This window comes from Pteropus medius, unplaced genomic scaffold (assembly GCF_902729225.1).
Source record: "Pteropus medius unplaced genomic scaffold, Ma_sr-lr_union100, whole genome shotgun sequence".
Classification (NCBI taxonomy): Eukaryota; Metazoa; Chordata; class Mammalia; order Chiroptera; family Pteropodidae; genus Pteropus; species Pteropus medius.
Window position 1 is genome coordinate 3,946,831 of NW_024344378.1, and position 23,141 is coordinate 3,969,971.

A 23,141-nucleotide genomic window follows, 5' to 3' on the forward strand; every position below is an offset into this window, starting at 1 on the left:
CAATCAACATTTCAGTCGAGGCCTCAGAGAGGCTGCCTCTCACACCCCCGTTCTGAGGAACTCACTTCAGAAAGTTCTCCAGCAAAGTGAAGGCGAAAACCAAGAGAGAGGCAGATGTGGGATACCAGAATGAAACCGCCTCCGAGGAAAATGAAAACACATCCCAGGGCAGACGCTGTGTGTGTGACAAGGCTGCGAAGCAATGACAGTCGCCCAGGGACCTGGGGACATGCACTCTCTGAACGTTTCGTGGCTCTGGAATGAGGACATCTCCCCCACCCGGTGATGCCTCCCAGCTGCTGTTGGCGATGACATGGATGGCAATGCTTATGGAAACTTGGTCACAGCTGTTCATTTAGTCCCCATTTCAAATGAGTTATGCATCTTCCTAGATGTTATTAGTGACAAGTTGAATTTGTCTCACAAGAAAGATGAATACAAACTCCAGGAAAAACAGAAATGTACGTGTCGTGATCCAACTGAATAAACTGTGGCATAATTCTGAACAATCTGTGCATCGTAAGGAAAGGGAATCCTGATGAAGCCCATGTGACAAGGACCACGTGGGACCCACTTGGGACACTCTAACAAAACTGGGTTTCAACAGCCTGACGCGGCAAGGACACCACATACCAGAGGCATCGTGGAGCATCTTACCAAGCCAAGGAGCAACGGTGGGAAGGGTGGAGTGTGGCTGAAATTAAATAACACGGTGTCTGGAGACTCAAAGAAAAGCAGAGTGATGTGTAAAGCGTTTACCATCAGCCTGGACTGAGACGCAAACTCAAGGGTCTCTGTCCTCGGGAACTGGGTAAATTAAGATCAATGTGACCTTTGCGTCCGGCAACCCTTCATCGAAGGCTGTGGACCTCGGCTGATTTTTGTATCAAAGCGAAGCCGTGACTCACGGGTTCCATTCTCCCTCACAGGGTTTCCAACCATCTATGACTTTAGAGAACAAGCTTTCTCAAAGCCACGTCCTTTAATTAACGAACAAAACGGGTTTACACATTCACATTTTAGCTGGATACTAAGGACACTTTCCTTCCGAGGGGTTGGTAGAGAGAGAAAACCAGTCTGAGTATATACCTACCAGGTGGCTCTGCTATCACTAAGAAGTAAATGCCATTTACTGGTTTTTCGATGTTTAGGTTCAGTTCACAGACAAAACAAAAAAAAAATGCAAATATTAAAATGCAAAGAAGGAGCGATGACGTATTATCAATAATAAGTAAAAATTATTAAGTAAAAATTTGCAATGCAGAGGACAAACGGGAGTATTGTAATTATGCGAAATCCTCAGCCTTCACAGCAGAGGATCGACGGGTCATGCCTGATTTTTATCGAGAAACCTTTAAAGAGCAAGACTATCACCTAGGAAGACCAGGTGCTGTCGGCGTCAAAAAAAAAAAATTAAAAAATAAGGGATTGTAAGCCGACGAGGTCCTTGCAATCAATCTGTGAGGTCAACCAAGGGTTGCCTCGCCTAAAAAAAAAAATTAAAAATTAAAATTAAAATTAAAAAGCAAGACTATCGTGATATTTAGCATTAGGGAGATAACTACACAAAACTACAGAAATATCAGATGTTTCTAGGAAATGAAAACTGGGGAATGGGAGTGTTAAATGCTCTTCGTAATTAAGCCTTTAGCTACCCTATCGTTAATGAGATAGATTTAATTATCATGATGATAAAATAGAAAGAAAATAAGACGATCAAGACGGCTAGGCAAAGGGGCAGAACATCCGACGCTTCGCTGAAGCGACTTTTTCATTCCTTAGCTGCCTGGCACTTACCCGTCATCTTCTGCGGTCTTATTCCTCCTCTCTTTCACCTTACTGCCATTCTCCTTCTCTCTCTCTGTAATTTCTCCCTGAAACACCTTGTCTCCGATAAGCCTGGAACAGAAGAGGCAGCTGTGTCACCCGCTTGCAGTTCCGAGACAAACGTGAACGTGGATCCCATCACCATGACACCAGAAAACATTTTCATTTGCCCCTCGGGTATGCGAGAACTACATTCCAGACCAGGGCGCTACCCTTGGATCATCTTGTCATTCTAGGGCAATTTTCAACAGGACCGAATGGTGCGACCCAGCCCATGCGCCTCTGCGATTCCCCAGGCAGCAGTCAGAAAAGCGGCTCAAACATGACCACCCACGACTCACCAACTTGACTCTCGCCCAGGCCTAAAATGCAAACCAAACACCTACCCTATTTTCAGATCTTAACTCCTTAGTTCAAAGGTTTCATGCTGTCTCACCACTCACATCTCAGCTTAAACACCGCCTCTTCCGAGCCGCCTGCCTGCCTTGCCCCTTGAGCCTGTCTGCCATCTTCAAGGCATCTGCTCCTGTCTGCGATTGCCTCGTTCGCTGATTTGTTTAGTTATTATTACAGGATTTCTGGAGCAGAGCGGAAGAATGCCTGGCCCGGAGCGGGCCCTCATTTGTTGGTTAAAAAAAGAGAAAGAGGAAAATAAAGGGAAATGGAAAGAAGGAAGGAAGGAAGGGAGGGAGGGAGGGAAAAGGAAGAAAGGAATCAGCTTTCTGACCCATGTACCATCCACTGGGAAATAAATTCTCAGGGCCATAGGTATGGGCCACGCGCCACCTCAGGCTCACCCAGACTGCCCCACATAGAAATCTTCGTTCCAGGCCTCTGACCACGTGTCACCTACATAGTGAAGTTGGTGATGAAAGCCGCGGCCGGAATCTGCATCAGAAACTCAACGTCCTGGTCCTCCGATGCCCGGTTCAGCATCCTGCAGGAAACCGTAGTGAAGGCATAGCGAGATATAATGGTGGACTTCACCGAGAACTCTGTCATCAAGGGTTTGGTTTTCTGTCGGAAATAAAACACACGGTACTTTCAGTGATGCATGAAAGCATGATTCAACCACTTTGGGGGTAGGTGTGAGTCATTTTTTTTTTTTTCTATCAGAGAAATAATCTTCGTCTTTCCTGATTTCCCCACTTTTTACTCCCTCCACTTGTAAAACAACTGTAATTCACTACTGTTTATAAAGCAGAAGCAAATCTTTTAACCTAACTTTAACAAATAAACGAACGGTGAAGATTTCCAACGGAACAGAGAATATGCGTTGCTTAAATAGTTTAATGAATTAAACTATTCTTTTCAGAAGTAAAGCATGTGAAGCACACAACACTCTTCTGTCATAAACTTTCGGATCACAGTTGTAGGATCACCTAAATGATCAAAAGTCGGAGCACACCTCAAGAAAGTCTCAGAATTTCAAATTAATTTCAATATCCACTTAGAGACGAGGTACTCTGAGCTTTCTCCCGTGCAGTGCAATCATATTATTGACAGATTGGAATCAATACTGAGCTCCAGGAAGTATTTTGGGGGAATTAGAACCCCAAAGGAAAAAGGAAAGTCGATGCCAATTAATTTTATCCTAAAAGCCTCCGTTAAGAGCAGTACCTGCCCCTTTAAGAAAACGTCTCCTGATCCCTGGTCTACACCATTTAAACAGGTAAGTCCTTCATATCGGTCGTTTATGTACCTTTATTGGTTGGTGTGTTTTGGGAAGAGATCTTGAATAATAGAGACCATACATTTTTCTATTTGATTTGCACAATCTTTTAAAATTTTTTTAGGTTTAGGTGGTGACACTTAAAAATTGGGCAAGTTCACATAAAAATCCATAACGCCCACTGCTCTTGAAACAGAGGGGGGCCACATTCCCTCACGACCGGGCGCTCCTGGCGCTAACGGTGGCCGCCACTTACGTCAGACCCAGTCCCATCCTGCCGGGTCCTGGGCCCTCCCAACGACACTGAGGCTGAGAGCGAGGAGCCATCTTCGCTGCTTTTACTGGAATTTTCCTCCCTTCGCTCATAGATGTCCTCTGTTCTACCACATTAAAAATGGCCACAATTTGTACGTTTATACTCACAGCAGCATTTTTCACAATAGCTAAAATGTAACTCCGATGTCCCTCAATGACTGAACGGACAAACAAAATATGATAGATACGTAAAACGTATTATTATTTAGACTTAAAAAAGGAGATGGTGACACATGCAACCATGAGAACATTACGAAAAAAGTCAGTCACGAAAGGACAAACACTGTATGAGTCCACTTATCTGACGTTCGTAATCAAATTCACAGAGACAGAAAGCAGAATGGTGGTTTCCAGGGGCTGGGGGGATCGGGGGGGAAGTTATTGTTTAATGGGGACAGAGTTTCGGTTTTGCAAGATGACGACAGTTCTGGAGACGGGTGGCGGCGATGGACGCTTGACAGCGTGAATGTCCTTAATAGCACTGACCCGTACACTTCAAAATGTCAGGGTGAATCTTATGTTATGTGTACTTTACTACAGTCACAAAAGAAATCGAAAGGGAAAAAAAATGCTTACTTTTTAATGGCTACAAATTCTTTGCTTCCCCTGCTATGGAGAGCTGGAGCTGAATCCATTTCCCTCTGAACCGGGGCCTTAGTGACTTGTTTCACCTGCAGAAGCCACCGGAAGTGGTGTCCTGGGACTCTAGGGCCAGGTCACGAGAAGCCCCAGCACTTGCATCCAGGTGTCTCGGACACTCCCTCCGGACGCCCTGAGCTACCGTGTTAGACTGTGGCTGTGAGGCCGGTGAGGCCGGCGAGGCTGGCGGAGCCCTGCGGGCACCCTGGCCCCAGAGGCCAGCTGCAGCCACTCCTGCTCGGGAGCCCAGCACGTGAACGATGCTGCGGCAGTCGCCCCGCATCGGCCCGTCTGCCAACCTCCCGCGACACCATGTGGCCAGAAGAACCGCTCAGCTGGGCCCTGCCCACAAATGGTGCAATAAAACGGCTGTCGCTTTAAGCCAGAGTTTGGGGGAAGACGTTTATCCAGCCATAGAAATTGGGACACCGGCTTCATCTCTTTAGCCATTGGAGTTCGCAACCCTACTTTAGTGTGACTTGTGCTTGAGTGGGATTTAGTCTTTTTGTTAGTTATTTGAAACTCTACGCTATTTCTGATCTCTCTACATGTTTTATTTGTCTCGTGTTGTGAACCAGACTTCTGCATGTTAGAAACAGCCTCGGAATCTACTGGAGTTACGGTGCAAATTATAAAGTCAAAATATCAAGCGTAAGAGACTCTCAGGTCCAATCCCCTCGCTTTATCCACGTGGGCCATGCTGTGTGCCTGCCCTAGGCCATATGGTAGGAGGTGACAGGCCAGCATGGGAACCCGGGGTCTCTGACTTCCTCTCCTGCCTCCTCCGTGAAAGGATTTCACAGGCAGTCCGGCCACTGAAGACTTTCCACTGCGATCTGCCAATAAAACACAGAACTCCAAAGGCATGCTAAATACAATTCAGTCTTTGTTGCTGATTTGAAAGTTACCTGTGAAGCTGTGTGAGCCATTAAACTGTCAACACTCAAGACATTAAGCTGGACTCATTCTGCGCTGCCATCATATTCTGACACTGTCCAAGAATTCTTATCACTCTGTCGCTTAGCTTACACAAACGTGGAGCACCAATAGGAAAAAAATCTTATCAAGTTTACATCTTAAAGAGCACTCGGCGCTAGCTGCACAGCATCCCAAATAACATACCTCCCTCAGCAATAGTCCTTATCCAGTACTGTTTTTAAAATAATTAAAAATCTTCTTCACTTGGTATACTTCAGACTACTTTTGATGTCACATGGATTCATTCTTATTCGTGATTATCAATGATAATTTCATTGAACTTAAAGTTAAGTGAAAAATAGACGACAACGGACAAAAAATGCTGAAATTTATACTATGGCATCTTCTTTTGCCTTAAATTAAGATCATGGACACAGTAGAATTTTCCACACTATTACATCAAGGATAGGAAGCAAAGTTTATGGGCCCAAGAGACAGGCTGAGGAAAGTTTTAAGAAACTATTTTAGTTTTATTGCTTCTGCCCAGTGACTGTTTCCCCATGGGGCCCCTGCTGTCCCCTGCATGTCCTGGCTTTCCCTTTCCTGTTAAAGCATTCTCAGGCCACAGTCTACTAAAATCAATTATGTCCAAATCTGCCCCCCACTCCCCTCGACGACCCCTCATCCCCGCCTCTGCTAGATTGTAAACACACAGAGAACAGGGACCAAGAATTATTCCTTTTTAACCGCTCAGCATGGAGCGAAACGCAAAAACATCTATGGAATTGAAGTGGGTTTTCTGAATCTTGAACAATTAAAGAAAAATATATATCCCAAGAAAAAGAAATGGTAATAAACTAGTATTTATTAAGTACTACATTAAACTGAGTTCTATGAATGATTAGGAGGAAACATTACATATGGTTACTTCTCTCAAGGACCTAAGACCCCATTGGGAAGAAAGTGACAAACTGTAAAGCAACATAGGAAGAGACAGGGATATATATCTATAGATAGATAGATAGATAGATAGATAGATAGATAGATAGATAGACAGACAGACAGACATTTAACTTATTGGCTATAAGACCTTACAGTTTTCAGAAGAAAGAGAAATCAGTGATGTCTATAAAAGAGTTTTAAAACAGATGTGGAATTTGTATGTGTTGAAAAGAAACAAAAAGAACATTCTAAAGAGACAAAATTCATGGAAATAGGAGTGAACCCCATCACATCCTGGAACAGAGAACACAGCAATTTAAAAAGAAAGAAGCGAATATTGTGAGAAGACTGCTGAACAGGTGCATAAAATCGTCAGGAAAAGAACAATCCGAAAGCCAAGCGCAGAGCTCGGAATGACAGACGTTCATGAAAATGTGTCAGAACAGGAAAGATATCGAACAGTTGCCTCGATCTTTCTCAATTCACGGTTCTTAAAAATCCAACATGCTTTCTATTTTTTATGTTTAACTCATTCCGTTTGGGGAATGTCGACTGGAAAAGAGGGGGCAAAGATCAAGCCTTCCCGTAACATAATAATTTCATTATTTCCCTACAAAGGCCAAACAGATGGAAAAGCAGTTCGAGGCAGGGAGTGTCTTAATTAGCTTCTTGAGGGACCCAACATTCCTGTGTGACTCATGTGAGTCACTTGAACCAAGCCACCCAGAGGATGTCCTGAATTACCCAAGTTGCCATCTGGAGGTGCAGCCCAGGACTGTCTGCGAAGGCATTTCCAGAAGCCAGGCCTCTTCCCAGAAGACTAACCTTCTGTTGTTTTATTCCAAGTTCTTCAGTGACCGTGAGGAGGAATAATTCTGGGGGTGGTATCGCACCTCACAAACGGGACTCCCCTCCCTTTGCCAAAGGGAAGGCCGAGGCTCGGCGGGTGGCTGGCTCTGCGTCTGGGGACCACCACCAAACGCTCGGGCCTCCCCTTTCTGAGGAAAACAGCACAGCCCACGTCGTGAAGACCCCCGAGGGCTGTGTTACCCCCAGAGAACCTCATGACTCCTCTGTAGGCAGAGTGGCTACAGCTCGGGGCCACCCATTTGTGGTGATACGTTCTGCTTAGCACCATTATTCTAGTTAAAGGAAAGATAAAATGCATTTATCACCCTATGTATAAAAAAAAAAAAAACCACTCTATACATCTCCTAAAAAAAGTCAGCCGTGACGGTTACAGCGGGGAGCAGGGAGACAGACACACACGTACGGAACCCCAGGAGGTGAGGTGGCCCAGCGCCGTGCTTCCTGCTGTAGTGACCATACTTCCCTTTCTTCTGCATCTTTGATGCCCTGGCATCTGCCATCCCCAGTTCCCAGCCACAACAGACACTCCCTGTGAGCATACCTTGGATATACAAAGAACCGGTCCCCAGCCCACGCCCCCAGCCACCTCCTTACCAAATTCTCACACACCAAGTAGACGCTCCCCCCGCCCTAACTCACCCCGGGGCCAATGCCGGACACCTGGGGACCACCACTGGAGCCCAGAGCCCGCCAAATCTACCCAAACTATCCGATCCGAAGCTCACTCCGCAGGTCTTTCCTGCAAAACGCCCAAGTCGAGGCTCTGGGCCACACGCGTCCCCTGCCCCTGCTTCTCCCGAGTGGCTCCGCGCTGTGCGCCATGCTGTGCCTCTGTTCCTGAGGATCCATGAGGATAAATGCCTTCCTTCCCGACGATCATTTCCGTGTCACGTGTCTCACCACGTTTGCTTAAAACAATCCAGGCTACCCATCTTAGAACACTTGCTAGGAAGGGCGAGCCGGCCATGGCTGTTGACATTAGGAGGTTAAATGATGACTGTGAACCGTCTTGGGAACGCCAGGCCCGTGCGGGATGAGTACCACGGAGACTCAGACGCAAAGATGCCTCTGCCTTTCATACTGTGAATATTTGTGCGTGTGTATGGTGCCAAAGAGCCTCATCCAAATGGTAGCTAATTAATTCAGTGAAATCAAGCAAATCCCCGTGGTCCCTGGGCGGGTAGTGACAGGGGAATGCCAGCCGCTGCCACCCACGATCTATGCGTTAGGGCAGAGAACGTTCAGATCAGTGTGAAATGGCCAGAATGTAAAATATAAAGAGACCCTGGCGCTACAGAGCCGGGCAGGAGCCAGGTCACACAGGGACTTCCATGCCATTAATTCTACAGGTGACGCAGCGTCACTGAAGACTTCTGCAAGGGAGTGATGTTTCAGGTGCTTTATTTGTCACCGGGTAAGTGGACAAATAAAGTTCACGTTTAATTAAAGGGTAATACACATAAAAATAAAACTGAAAATTCCTAGCAATTTCTAAGGAAATCTGAGAGATTCCACAGACAGTCTAAGCCACAGGCTTAGAGAAATGAGAGCTTTAAGAGAGAACTCTTCCAATTCAGAAGACAGAGTGTCCATACCGTACAAAGATATCCAACATACCGACAATTAGGGATAAAAAACACAACAGCAAAATGGGTGCAGGACCTGGAAAAAAAAATCGGTTCACGGAAGAACTACTCTGAATGGCCAATAAATGTACAGAAAAAAATCTGAGCTCATAGTAGGTAGGGAAATGCAAGTTTAAGGAACAATGAACTATCGCTTTATATCTAAGAGACTGGCCAATCAAAAAACACTAATTATGTCCGCTCCTGGCAGAAATGTGCATATTCATCATTGCTGACAGAAATAGAATTAATGCTGACAGTAGTAAGAGCAATAATATTCAGAATGAAATCAAAACGTAATCAGAAAGTAGTCTGACAATATCTAGCAAAATTGAAAATGCACTTGGACCCAGCAACCCTCATACTGAAAATCTAGGCCATCGAACCCAAAGCACCGCGTGATAGAATGAAGAAGCATTTTTTTTTTTTTTTTTTGGCAGCACTCTTTCCAGGAGGAATAAACCTGGAAACAAACTGAAAGCTCGTCAATAGCAGAACGCTCGCTGAATGATGATGTGCCAACCACATGGAGTAGCTCTCACCATCGAGAAGAATGGATCGAGCTGGGCCAGGTGGAGCAGTACCACTGGCTGAAAATAATGAGAAACGGGAAAAGACGCAGAACCGCGAGAACGGTTTGGTGCATTGAAAGCTCAGACTCAGGACCCAGGCTGCTGGGGCTCGGAGCCAGGTTCTGCCACCTCGTACCTACTGAGTCGCTTAGGGCGAGTTCCTCAAGCTCTCTGAACCTCAGTGGACTCATCTGTGAAACGCCTCAGAGGAGTGTGACCAGGGTGACTGAGCTGTGACACGCGAAGCACTTGGATCGGCGCCTGGCGCACAGTAGGCACTCAGTAAACACCCGCTGTCATGGTGGGACCCCACTGTATGAAAGCGATGATGAGAATTCTCACAGATTCCGTGAGAACGTAGGTGAGGTCTCCTAACTTCCTCTGCCGTTTTATTTCTCTCAATGGCTCTGGCACCCTCTCCATTACCAACACGCTGATAGTTTATTTATTTCCTTTCCTTATCTCTGCCCCACTTCGGGATTTGGGCTCTGTGGAGGACGGGGTCTTTGGTGCGTCCTGTTCCTTGCTGTGTTCCCAGTGCCTAGGACAGGACGAGGCAGACAGTAGGCGTCCAGAAACACATCCGCTGAACGAGGGCCCGGGTCCCCATCTGCTGGCCTCCAACGTGCCCGAGCACCCTGCTCAGCTCGCGTCCACAAGCTGAACCTACGAATGTGAAATCTCTGCCTGCGTGAGTTCTTCACTTCACAAGGGAGCCTTAATGTCGTGTGTAAGAATGCCATGAAAAAGTAAAAGTGAATTTAGGGGTTTTTGTTTTGTTTTGTTTTGTTTTTTTAAGAAGGACTTTAAAACTCCATGCTTTGTCCTTAGAGTCCTATTGAAATCATCAGGTCTCTTTCCAGAAAGAAAAATCCACTTAAAGCTTTACAAAAGCTACGCACGCTGTGTCACGTGAAGATCTTTCCGCAAGCAACTTTACCAGCTTTGGAGCGACGGCAAGCATACGTACCAGCCTCTGCAGCAGCCGAATCTGCCTGGGGACCCGGAGTCCACCCTGCGGAAAGAAGAGAGGCGTAAAATATGACTGTGGTCGTTCTTCAAGGAGCTCCACAAGCAGGTTAAAACCAACTCGAATTCACAAATAAGGCCCATCGTCCAGAAAAGCAGGTTTAATCAAGGAGCTTCGAGGTCAGAGTTAGGATCTGGCTGACTGCTTGACCCAGGATGTCCCACTACCCAAGTGTGCTTCAATCTGTGTGGATGAAGTGACAAGAACGAAGAGCTCATTGGGACATCTGTAGCCTGCTTCGCTTTATTCTGGGCTTGGAAAGCAGCTCTTTGCAATTGGGTCCATTCTAACGAGTAAACGCATTCCCTAGTCTGAGGCGCTCAGGGATTCGACTCAAAACTCAAGGAACTTACCTCGAATTTTCTTACTGTGTTTTTCTGGATGATTTGCTATACATGTTCCCACATGGCAGAGGAGAAGAAGTGATAAAAATCCTCATTTTAAAAAGTCGTATTAATTAACCAGCTACTCTGGACTCATTTAAAAGTCCTAGCTGGTTTTTGAATGTTACTGATGAAAATCACTGTTTAGATAATGAAAGTATTAACTACTATTACTGTGAGTAATAAACTGTCCTTTCTGGAGAACAATTTGACAATGGAGCTCAAAAACTTGAAAAATACACCTAGATTTTATGTATCTTTTTTTTTTTAACAGCCTTTTGAGGTATAATTTACAAACAAGAAAATTCTCTGCGACTTTTAAAACAATTGGTAATAATCAGAAATAGCCTAAACCATCCTTAAAAACTGGTTTGGTTAAATATATCGTGACACACAGATTAACCAGAATACAGCTATTAAAAATAATGACGTGGATCTATATTCATTGACACCAGTAAACGTTCATTTTACGGTGCTGTTCATCGAAGAGCTCTCTAGCTCTCTGTCGGAAGTACTGCATTTCCTGGCCCCCTGTGGGGAGGCAGGGCCACGTGACTGGTTCTGGCCAATAAGGTACAAATGTGACATCTGTCACTTCCGGGCCAATTGTTCAATTACAGATGTGTGATCCTGCAGAAACGCCTGTTGTCTGTGGCACAGTAACTGATGTTTGTGATGGTAGCTACGCCATCTAGCCCGGGTTCCTGAGTGACCACCACAGGCACACTGCCAAGCCACGATAGACAAGCTGTATAAGCAAGAAATAGCCATCTGTCATCTGAGACCCTGAGACGGGGGTTGTTACCACAGTATAACCCAGCCTATTCTGGCTGATGCATTCAATACGCATGTTTAAGGGATTAGACCAGGTAATAAAACACCTATCCAACATGGCACCATTTGTGTAAATATAAGTGTTCGTCTGTGTAGAATGCGCCAAAATGCTAATGGCTGTTACCATTGGGTAGTCGAATTCTTCCTCTTTAAAGTTTTCTGCATTACTTCAGTTTTTGACAAACTGGCAATTACTACTTCCAATAATAGAAAAAAAAAACAAAAAAGATATTTCCATTTGTAAACTAAAAGTGCAACGGGACTGTTTTAATCCCCATCCTCTCCCTGATCCTTCCGGGGCGGGGGAGGGGAGGTAGGAAATGTACAGACGCTCTTATAAATTACTACTATAAGCCATTATTACATAAGCCAAATTACTATTATAGAGCCTCCTATTCTGTAGAACATAGGACTCAGGCTGACGTCCACCCTGGCTCTGAATCAGAACCCAGTAATGGCTAGGCGGGTGTTGATCTCCACCTCTCAGATGAGGTGGGCTGTGTGAGACCGTCCACGGAAAGCCACCGAAGCATCCTGGGCGAGGTCTTTACCACTTCCGCAGGTTGGTCTCCCCCTTCCTAAGACGGGGGCGTTGGCTCAGGACCACTCAAGACAACCGTGATGGGAAGGAAAGCCCAGCTCCCGCACATATTATGTTCTCTGACCGGTCTAAAGGCTTCTCTTTGAAGTCTCCTCCTCTGTAAAATCGGTTTTCCAAAAAAAAATAAACAAGCTTTGCAGAGAACGGGAGAAGGGAGTTTTTCATTTTTGAGATGACTATCTGACATCTCAAGGGATCGCTATGGCTACACTTCAATCCAAGTGTAAACTCAGACTGACCCAGAATCTAAATCTCCCAGGTGTAATACACGCAGAATCCTGGTGCTGGCCAGGACTGAACTGGAAATGACACCGGCGTCATCACTGCTATCTTTAGCTGGCATTCCTAATCCCTTTGACTGTTTGGGGGCTTCTCCCACTGCCTTATAAGAATCTGGGAGTGGGGTTTAAGGACAGATAAGCGACTCAAGCTTCATGTCAAGGACTGCCATGTAATCTCAGAGCTTCCGCCAACCTGCTTGGGGCCCCAAATCACAGAGATGTGATTTGAGATGGCACAAACCGGGGTCTTTGCTCTCCCTGGGCCGAGCTTATTTATTCTCACATCGGAACAGAAGGCATCCCGGCCAGAACATTTATTGAGATGGATAAGCCTTGTCATTGGGGACCATACTAACCTAAAAGAAACGAACATACTCCTGAAAATTTAACAAAGTAATTCTGATGAGTGACAAAGGAAATGGAAAAAAAGAAGAACGCGCGATGTTCTTCAGCGATGGTGAAGACGTGGCTAGAGCTCGTTGTGTCGGATGTCTGTAGGGGTAGGATAAGAGGGAAGGAAATTTAAGAAAATCATGTTCAATACAGGAACCAGGGTGAGAAATGGTCGGCTTTATGGATCTGCCTCTGCCTCTTCAGCTCGTAAGGACCGAGCAGCCTTCACCCCCAGGGGGTGGAAGGTGGCTGAAGGGTTCCTTTGCACCAAGAATGTGGCAATGACACTCTGGGGGCTGAGGTGTGGACAATCCCCCACCTACACCATCATCACAGAGTCCAACTACAGGTCAGAAACAGCAGGCAGTGCTTCAACGTTCATAATTCGGATACTAGAGATTGTATTTTTCCCCAGGATCTGTCACCGTGTTGGATCACGACTGGAAGGGAAGAAAAAACATCCTGAAAGCATCTAAAAAGCCCATAAATGGGCAGGAGCGTGGGCGGACGGGTGGGCGGCGAAGGCTGATTCCACCTGTGGTGAGAGACTCCGAATACATGAAGCACGCACATCACCTTTTGTCGTGGGTGCTTGAATGTCCCAGGCTGGCAGCCAGAGGCACCGAGGGAGAGTCCGTGCCCCCCCCCATCTGCCTCAAGGGCCCTGTCACTGGCTCTGTGACCCTCATTCCCATAACAGAGCCGAGAGACGCTGCATGAAGTCCCGGAGGACTCTGCACCTGATTTCATCTACCGCTGGCCCCAGCTTCTGGGGGAAGCTCTGAAACCCTGACACCGACACCAGGAACTCAGCAGCCCGCTGCCTCAGGGATCACTCATAAGACCAGAAAAAAAACCGAAGGCTACGGGTTGCAGAGGCAATGGCGAGGCCATCTGTCACCTGGGCTGGGTACTTCTCCATCGCACACATAGAAGCTCTCTTCTTTCAGAGTGACGTCACTGCAGGTTGCTCGGCTATTAAGCATTTTGCAATTCGGAGTGCCCATAACTCAGTAATGGAAGAAGCAGCTTCATCGGGGGCTCAAATTCCAAACTATTTCCAGGTAACATTAAAAAAAATAACTGGCCTTAGGCAAGCCGCTGTTTCTTTTCATTGCAAAAAAAAAAAAAAAAAACCAATGGAAATGGACCTTGCCTATGGGTTCGGGACCCCTGCCCTCCCCCAGAAAGCTCAGGTCTCCATCCCGTAACCCCATCTTTCTAAACCGATGCGGCTGTTCCTTAGAGAACAGCCGGGTCATCCCACTGGAAACCCAACAGCACCCATGGCAAGGATGCTTTACGTCTGAGACCTAGGCTTTGGGAAGAGTGCTAGTTAGGGACACCAAGCCACCTGCAACTCGCCACCCGAGTCTCAGGACTCCCCCACCCTTCCTTCGCCCCACTCCCATCCCCCGCAAAGCAGCAAGATATGGCTGGTTTGGGGGTGAGGAAATCTCTGGAATCTCTCCCAGAATGTCCTCCTTCCTCAGTCAGCTCTGCGGCTCCGTTTCCACAGTCCCGCCCACGTGCATAAAGGGGACATTGTCGAGTGGTCTGGAGCTCACAAAATCTTTTACTGCCTTTACTTTTCAAAGAGTTTAAAAAAGAGAGAAAGAAAGAAATTTTAAAAAACACACACACACACAAACAAACAAAAAAAAAACAACACAGTCATCATGGTTTTCTGTGTTTTCCCAAATGCAAAACTTTGGTTCCGAGTGAGAGATCATAAAAAATTAAAACTCCAGAAATTCTCGATTCGGGGACTTAGAAATGTGTCACCACCCACCATGTGCTGCCACAGGCATATACTGAACACTATCTATGTGCAGGGGCTACAAATAAAAATCGCACGGAAACGATTTACGTTTGCTTGTAAACACAGAAGCGGCTTGGTCTCTGGAGGAGTCCTTTGCCATCAGCACACCTGTGTCCCCATCCAGGCTGTGCACCCAGGTACTGGGGGCGGGGAACGTCACTCCTCCGGGGAAGCGCCATGCTTCTCCTGGGTAAAGTAAGCACACTGAGGCTCTCCTTGTGGCTCTAATTGGAGATTAACCGGGCTGTGCAAGAATACCAAAAATAGCTAATATTACTCTGAGTGAGTACTTTGCCCGAATTAACTCATTTAATCCCCATGACAACCGTAAGAGCAGAAGTGGGTTTATTATTTTTCTATTTCATATTTTATTATCATTCAGAAGCTAATAAAAGCTTCAGGACCCCTCGCTTGCACAGTGCTGTCAGTGGGTGATACTCGTGGTGTCTGTCAGCTTGCAGAGGTGTCAATTGTTGTAATTTACTTACCATCCTAAATAAGTGCTCACTTCAGCACCTAATTTTGTAACCAAAATTTGATATTCTCTTTCTCCGAGGGGGCCCCGCAGATCATGTAAACCTTACTCCCTTTTCAAAACCTAGACCTACCCCGCCTATGACATAGAAACCATTAACAACTCTGTCTTGAGGCTGATGAACCTGAGACCCAGAGAGGTTACGTCTCTTGCCCAAGTTCACGCAGCCAGTGAGTGGCAGCATCCAGATTTGAACCCAGGCAATCTGGCCCCGCACACTGGATTGCTTATTAGTTTTTACAGAGGTCCTAGCAAATTCCCCGAGACATCACGGGCCCTCGATAATTGATGGTTATTATTATTTTGTAAATTAAAAATTGCTTTCGTAATGACAGGAATACAATCCTATCTTCATTTAAAGAAACCAGATCAATTTGAAACTTAGGAAACAGAAATTTGTAGCAGGTTAATTTTATCTGAGAAACTCTCTTTTCGATATTAATTTCCTGCAAGATGCTTTTAAAGCAGTATTATTCCAAGTGTGATCCACAGAGCACCTGCAGATGATTCTGATGGAGGTGAGCTGAGGGGAGCAGAGGTCAGAAGCCTGAATGTCTAATGAGCTCCCTGAGAGTTTCCTTCTGCACGCCGAAGTTTAAAAAACAGGGTACGGCGGTCCCGTTTTGGGTAATAACGGATACAGTTGAGGCGGGGGAGGTGTGAGGAAAAAATTTGAATCTAAAGTGTTATTAGTAATATCTCCAATTAAAGGTAAGTGACAAATAAGGTAACATCTGCAAAACTGCAATGCAGATTAATAGGCCTATCAGTCCCATGAGAGAACTCGAGTTTCCACATAATTTTGAAGACCATCATGTCGGGACTAGACCACTAATACATTCCCAGGTACTGCTCTCGGTTTTAAGTACATTGATTCTCTTAATTTTCAAAATCCTGCTAATTAAGTCATCTCATCATCCACACTCTAGAGGAGGAAGCAGAGGCTTGCAGGCACACTAAGTGACCCCCAGAAAGTGCAGAGCCAGGATGCAACCCCGAATGTCTGGCGCTGGAGCCTGTGCCCTCAAATCCTCCATCACACGAAGGAAATAAATCATCTTAAAAACCGTGAGAGGGTCGAGATAAAAAGGTCAAATTGCCAATTTTTACAGAACTCTCTATCTTGAAGGTTTCTTCCGATTCAGTCATTTTTCAAGATGAATAAATAGGGCCACGGGTCGAAGACAGCAGGAAATCACCAGAATGGGCCAAAACCCACGCTGTTCTGCAGGAGCGTTTAGAGACTGTTGAGCCTACTTGGCCTTGCAGATGTTAGAGACGTAACCCCTCCTCCTAGTTCCTAGCTCGTAAACAGAATCTTTGTTTCGGTTCTTCCCACGTTCTCCTTCCTCCGCACCCCTCCCCCCGAAACACGTTTGAAGATCTCTACCCTAAATCCCCACCCCAGCACTTCAGCTGCCCAGGCCTACCAGCCAGCAGCAACGTCAAGTGCAGACCCTGCTACAAGCACTTTAGGTATATCGGCCATTCCATCCTCAGAGCCCTATTCTTTCCCACCCCTTACAGAACTGGGAATCGAGGCCCCCAGAAACTCGAGCCGTTAAGAGACAGAATCAGGGATCAAACCCAGGCAGCCTGGCACCAAGCCCACGCTCTTAACCACTTACTGAAACACTACCACTTATCGAGTGCGCACTGCTTCACACACACTAGCAGCCGAGTCTTACACACGTGCTCACAAGCAACGCACTCTCCACTTTGATCAGCAGGAGAGGAAGGCGCGAGGAGCTCCAACAGCTTGTCGGGCTGCACAGCCAGAGGTGGCCAAGACCAGCCCTTCTCCCTGGACCCCCAGCCTGCACTTTGCCCTCTCCACCATGCAGCCTCCCGGGATTTTTGTAGGCTATGCCTCCTGGCAGCCAGCCCTACGAGAGAATGACTGCCTCTCCTTTTTTGCAGAAAGCACATCCGTGAGGCAGAGTCAGTTTGCATGGAACCACCTGATGCTTGGCCAGATTCCATCTTGCAGGTCTGCCCTGCAAACTCACGTGCTGGAAGGGGGAGGGCAGTGTGCCCGCTCATCTCTTCCTCCCGCGGTGTTAAAACGTGCTCCAGGCTACACGGTTTGAATGTATAATTAAATGACACGTGTGCAAACAGCACCCGGAGGTGCAGATGTGCACGCCCATTTTATTTGGGTCACAGCCATCTCTCCCTATAAGGTCTTTACATGGATAATCATGTGGACTTGTTTTCTATTCTTCAAAAAGCTTTTCCATTCATCCGCCACTGCGTTGAGATTTCATGTTTGCGGGTTTCATCCACCTGAGAGGTTGAGCCACGTCAATCGCAAACCCTGGGGAAGCACAGATTAACTAGGCGCCCTGAGACGCTTGGGTTCTGGGATCTCCGCAGACCACCCCTCCGCCCCTCAACTGCTGAACTGGTGACGGGACCTGTAGAGGCTCCTAAGAGTTTGGGGCTTTCCCTGGACTGTGCTTTCTCCACCAACAGCTAGGAACGTCCGTGTAACAACGCTGCACCCCACAGACCACCCCGTCCTTAGCTCAACAGAAATCCGCGCAGATTGCAAGAGCCAAGGTCTGCTTCTGCAGGGCTGTGAGGTCCCCCACACAGTTCTACAAGAAGTGCTACCATCCAGACTCCGGCCACGAGTGACCAGCAGATGGGGGAGCTCCCCCGCAGGAGCTGGGGAACAGGGGTGGGGCGGGGGGCACGGGGCACGGACGATGTGGCAGGAGATGGGGGTGGTCCCCCCTTCCTCCGTCCAGGACTTGTCAAAGGAGCCTGTCCAGCAGCCAGGCACCAAAGGAGGCAGCAGAGGGGGACAGCAGCCGGCGACCCGGGCCCTCCCTGAGTCCCTCCCACATCTCCACTCACTTGCTCCGAAGTGTCACCCCAGCTCCTCGCCTCTTCCAGCGACCCCGCGCAGAGCAGCGGCCCCAAGCACAGCGCCAGCAGCAGGAGCATGGCGACCTGGGACGCGGCGGGACGCGCGCAGGGGACAGTGCGACGCGCGCCGGGGACCGCGCCGGGCTGGCCACCGCGGGCGCGCACGGCCCCGCCTCCCCGCCCCCCCGCGCGCCCCGCCCCCGGCCCGCCCCGCGCCGCCCGGGGCCAAGCCGGGTCCCCGCCGGGTCCCCGCCGCGCGTGGCGACGCTGCAGACCCGCCTGCCACGAACACAGCTCGCCCCACGGTCCCAACCCAACCCGCCCTTCAGCCCGGCCCGGGCTCGCGCCCACTCCCGCCCTGCGTAGCCGCCGCCTTCGCAGCCTGGCCATCCAGCTCCTGTGACACCTCGCGCGACACCTCCCAACCCGTCCCAGCCCCTCTTCGTCTCCCAAGGTGTGAAGCGCTTCCTTCATTCCAGGGCCGGCCAGACTCTCAAGACAAAGCCCGTCCCTCCACCTGCCATATACACCACCCCGCTGGTTACATTTCCCCCCGCACCTGTTACACTCACCCGCACCTGCAGCCTGAGACGACAGGAGACCTCTCTGCCCAGAGAACAGGAGAATAGCAAACTCCTCTTGGCCTCAGGCCCTGATGCTTAGAAGCCAAATTAAGGGATGCTCATTAGTAGTCTAATGCAAAAGGTATTAGCAATGCCTTCCCTGTTCTTGCAGTTCTGCCATGAAAAGGAAAGCAGAAGCTAGAAATGGCACCGTGTAGTATTTCTAATTTTTCGGTCATTAATCATGGGAACGAATGCCTTGGATCATCCTCACAAACTATTGGTGATATGTCCCTCCTGCCACAGGAAGAATTGGTACCTGCCAACCGTCCACGCCTGGGCTTTTACGGGCTGGACACAGCTCGGACGGGGCCGGAGATGCTGGTTTGCTTCATCTTCCGAAAGACAATCGCCTGAAAGACGTTCGCATGTGACCGTGGCGAGTCCGTGTAAACAGATGGGCCGGATAATCGCGAGAGGTCCCCTGCGACCTCCATGGCCCAGAACAGGGAAAGGGCACCCTCAAATACGGAGCCGCCATTCTGTGGAAGAAATGCAGCCATTTCATAATAATCACGAGGAAACGTGGAAAACCCTTCATAGTGTAGAATCGAGGCGGGGAAATCAGGTTACGTCACTATAGCGACAGAATGGTTGTAATTAGGTAAAAATACATACGCGTGCACATAGTGAGAACTAGGGGGGAAAACGTGAAAAATGAAAAAACAGTGGGTGTGTCTGTGGCGATAAGCTCTTCTCACAATATTTTATTTACTCTCGTCGAAATGCTGTTTGTTCAAAAGAGACATTAGGAGAGGGGAAAATATGCCCGAACATGTCCCTACCGTGAAATAATTGAAAGAAAGGCCATCGTTAGCAGTTAATCGTTTAATAGCCTAAACACGGGCTGATGAAAAAAACACGCGACCAACAGAAGTGACAGCAGCTGGTCCCACGAGGGGTCTATTCCGAAGCCACCGGCGAAGGAGCGCTCCGAACTAAGTCAAAGCGTTTTTTATTTTCAGGTCTTTGACAATCCGACCGCGAGTTACAGATGCGTCCCACGCCCCAGGGCGACTTAGAGAGGTCGCAGCACACAAATCACGCGCACGCCCTCGCCTCCCTAGACGGTGCCAGATCTTCTGGAATCAAGGTCTGCTTACATCCCCCGCTCCACCCCCCTCCCCCAAGGAAAAATGCCCCCTTGTGAACGGAAAGCCTGAAAGCCGAATTTGGAAAGAGCGAGGTTATCTGAACGGAGACAATACCAGCTCTATTGTTTCGCGCCCCGTCTTCCCCGCCTGCCACCCCCTCGCCTACCCGTCTCTGTTTTTGGCCTTACAGCTGCTCTTTGTCCCGTTTGGGCCAGCTGATTTCTGCAGAAGTCCAACCTTAAGAAACGTGAGTTTTACTTTCTTCGTCTCGTGAGACTCCCTAATTCTACTCCAGCCCACGGTGCCAGGGCATGTGTTAAGGCCGGTTTCTCCAAACGGGACAGAAGGTCTTCGAGGACGAGTTTCTTCCCCGACAACTCGCAGCCCCACACTAAATATATAAGGTCAGCAGTTCAGGTTAACATGGGATGACGGGCATTAGGCCTGGGGGTGGGGTGTGGCCGGGGGACTCTTCATGACGGACCCCTGTCTGTCCTATAGGCCGAGCCAGGGCCAAATCAGAGGCTGCTTTCTGCAGCCCCCGGGCCCTAGCGACTGTCTAATGCTAACTGATGCTCACTCTGGCTTAGGCCGGCACCTCTGCCCTGCCTCCTGCTACTGCTGGGCTCTGGAACGGGTGCTGTCCTGACCTGGTCAGGCACGTAAAGTAATCTCGTGTACCTGGTAGCATTTACATACCGGCACCCGTGACTTTACCGTCTCTTCTTCGGCACCTGCCGAGCAGCACAGAGGCCCGCTCTGCCTCGCAGCCGTCGAAGACATGCCCGTACGTGAGCTGCCCTTAGTAGCTCCTTTCATTACAAGACTCGAGTGGCACCTCTCTCTTGGGTCTTGCCCTGCCCTCCGCTTAGGGGGGTAGGTTTTAAGTCCTGGACCTTTTCCCTGGGCCTGCGTGTATGAATAGGGGGCCCAGGGTGGCCGTGCTGGGGGAGAGGAGAGCTGGGCTATCGTCCAAACTCGACCACTACCTAGCTGCAGGACTTGGGAGAGTTTCTGAACGTCCCAGTGCTTGCAAAGCGTGATAGCCTAGGTTCCTATGTGACAGTCTGAGCATCTGTGACCAAATGGGAGTGGTTTTTAAAAACTAGGTAGGTGTCATAAAGATAAGGCCCAGTGAAAGTCTCCCAAAACTGCTGTCCAGCATAAACAACAATTTATATTGCCCTCACAAAGGATAAAAATAATTAACTGTCCCCCCAAAGGGGCCGAGGTGTCCCCACGCACATGCATCCTTGGACGACATGCTCCTCACTTCACCTCCATGAGGAGCCGGTTTTCCAGGTGAGACTAACCGAACAATAACTTCGAGGCTGGAACAAACCCTAGAGGACGTCTAGTCCAATCCCGATTTTTCCAACGCCGCCCCGAAGGGGCTTGTCCAGGACCATGCGCCGGTGAGGGACACAGCTCGAGCTGGGACGCAGGTGTCCTCTGGGAGGATCTCAGCCCAGATTCAGCAGCAAGGGCATCAGAAGGCACGAATGACCAGGGGCTGTTGCCCTCCATGCCAGCTCTTTCAAGGAAACGTCTCCCCGAGTAACTGAAGGATGGACCAGGGGTCCCCAACTTTTAGAATCAAGCTCATCAGAGTTACCGGCGTTACCCTGGTCTCCCACTGGTGACTGATGGGCCTGAAGCCACGGCTCCTTCCCCAAGGCAGAGACTGGAGGAGGAAAGGCGGGCTGTCCATTTGTTTTCTTTTCCTCTGCCTTGAACTTAACCCCTGACACCTCCTGGTTCCTATACCCAGCCGCTCTGAGATTTCAGCCCCCGCCAAGTCCCCCAGACCCCCTTCAGTCCCTCCCCGAGGCCACAATCCTCTCTGAGTGTCTCAGAGGCCACTGTTCTGTTGTGTTGTGGGAAGCTCTCTCTTCCCGACTCGGTCTCACCTTTTTATCTACTTATGCGACCTTGGGTTTCTCTTGGACCCCTGACAACTTTGCAAAATCGCTAGGAAAAACCTTGGCTTTCTTCCTTCTTCTTAATCAAAGAGCCTGGGAGAGAATGGGGTCCTTGTGGCTTTGGCACCACGATTTCTCAGGACTCACGCTATCTCGGGAGTCTCGTGGTCTACACTTTTCACCTAGTTTACCATAAGTCGCTGAGTTTTATCCAGAGAGAAGATTCGTGCAGGAGGAAATAGAGAGTGAAGTTTTCTAATTCCTTGTGACTAATGGCTGGCCGAGTTTACCAACTATTCACAAACTGTGACACATCATATATATTTTAATTATCTGTTTACAGAGTTGAGACCCAAACTAGACTCTGATTTCCTCATGGGCGAGGACTGTCTCGTGCTCATCTGTAGACGCCCATCTCCGAGTCGGCATGAGGTACGTTTGACGGGGGGTATGAAAGGTGTGTGCCGGCCATGTGCGACATGCACAAGTCGTAGACACGCACGGTCCATGACCCGGAAGAATCGACCAGGTGGATCTGAAGGTGGGACTCACGAACACCTGAGAGGCTGCGATGAAGAGAGCGTGAGGCCGGGAATACTCAGGGACGTCTTCGTGGAGGAGGTGGACATGCTTCTCTGCGCAAGTCCGCTTTCGAAAGCCAGCTGGGGAAGAAGGGACAGCGAGGAGGCAGGGGAAGCAGAGGGCGCCAGAGCAGGAAAGGGCTTCGGCAAGAGACACTGGGGAGAAGGCTCAGATTTGGGGAGTTACCTGTAGAACTTTCTGGAGCTGAAAGGTAAGAAAGAAGCAAGCAGGGCCCCCCAGATCCCAGTCTGCCGACCGGTGCGGACTCACGACAGCGTTTTCCCCAGCTCCTTGAAAAAGGAGAATGATGAAGATATGGTAGTCTATTCATAAAGTTTTAATTTTACTTTGAAGAACTGTCCTTTGCTCTAAGGTTTTTGTCACTCCCATCAATGACCGTGTCTCACCGTGGGCCCCAGGGCTGGGAGGGTGAGAGGGGCTGGTGTGTCCCCAGGGGCGTCTGCGTCGAGCACAGGGAGAGGAGGCCTTGAACCAGAGGTAGGAAGCTCTACAGGTCAACGTGAAACGCCTCCTCGTCCGCGTGAGCCTCCGACAGCAGACTCCATCACACCACACACGCTCCGTTCCCCCCAAACCCACTTTGGGGGTTTAGCATGCAAATAAACCTGCTCAGACGCAAAGCGATGAGGGCACAAGTTATTTGTTACGGCGTTGCTTCTAACACTCGGGGGAGTGTGGAAACGGTCCACACAGTGGGAGGGAACTGTGCTCCTCACTTCCAGCCCTACCCCCGGGGTCCCCCAACACACACACACACGCACGCACG

At 48.7% G+C, this 23,141-nt stretch overlaps 1 protein-coding gene across 1 annotated transcript in view; it reads right to left on the reverse strand.

Annotated features, from left to right (window-relative positions):
- ITIH5 (inter-alpha-trypsin inhibitor heavy chain 5) overlaps positions 1–18,233 on the reverse strand; it is a 60,691-nt gene extending 42,458 nt beyond the window's left edge. Inside the window, exons 1-4 of the mRNA XM_039871035.1 lie at positions 18,122–18,233; positions 10,351–10,395; positions 2,681–2,844; positions 1,798–1,899 (exon numbers count right to left, since the gene is read on the reverse strand). Coding sequence (XP_039726969.1) covers positions 1,798–1,899; positions 2,681–2,844; positions 10,351–10,395; positions 18,122–18,211 — 401 coding nt within the window. The 5' untranslated portion in view covers positions 18,212–18,233. The remainder of the gene's footprint in view (positions 1–1,797; positions 1,900–2,680; positions 2,845–10,350; positions 10,396–18,121) is intronic.
- Between the last annotated feature and the right edge of the window lie 4,908 nt (positions 18,234–23,141).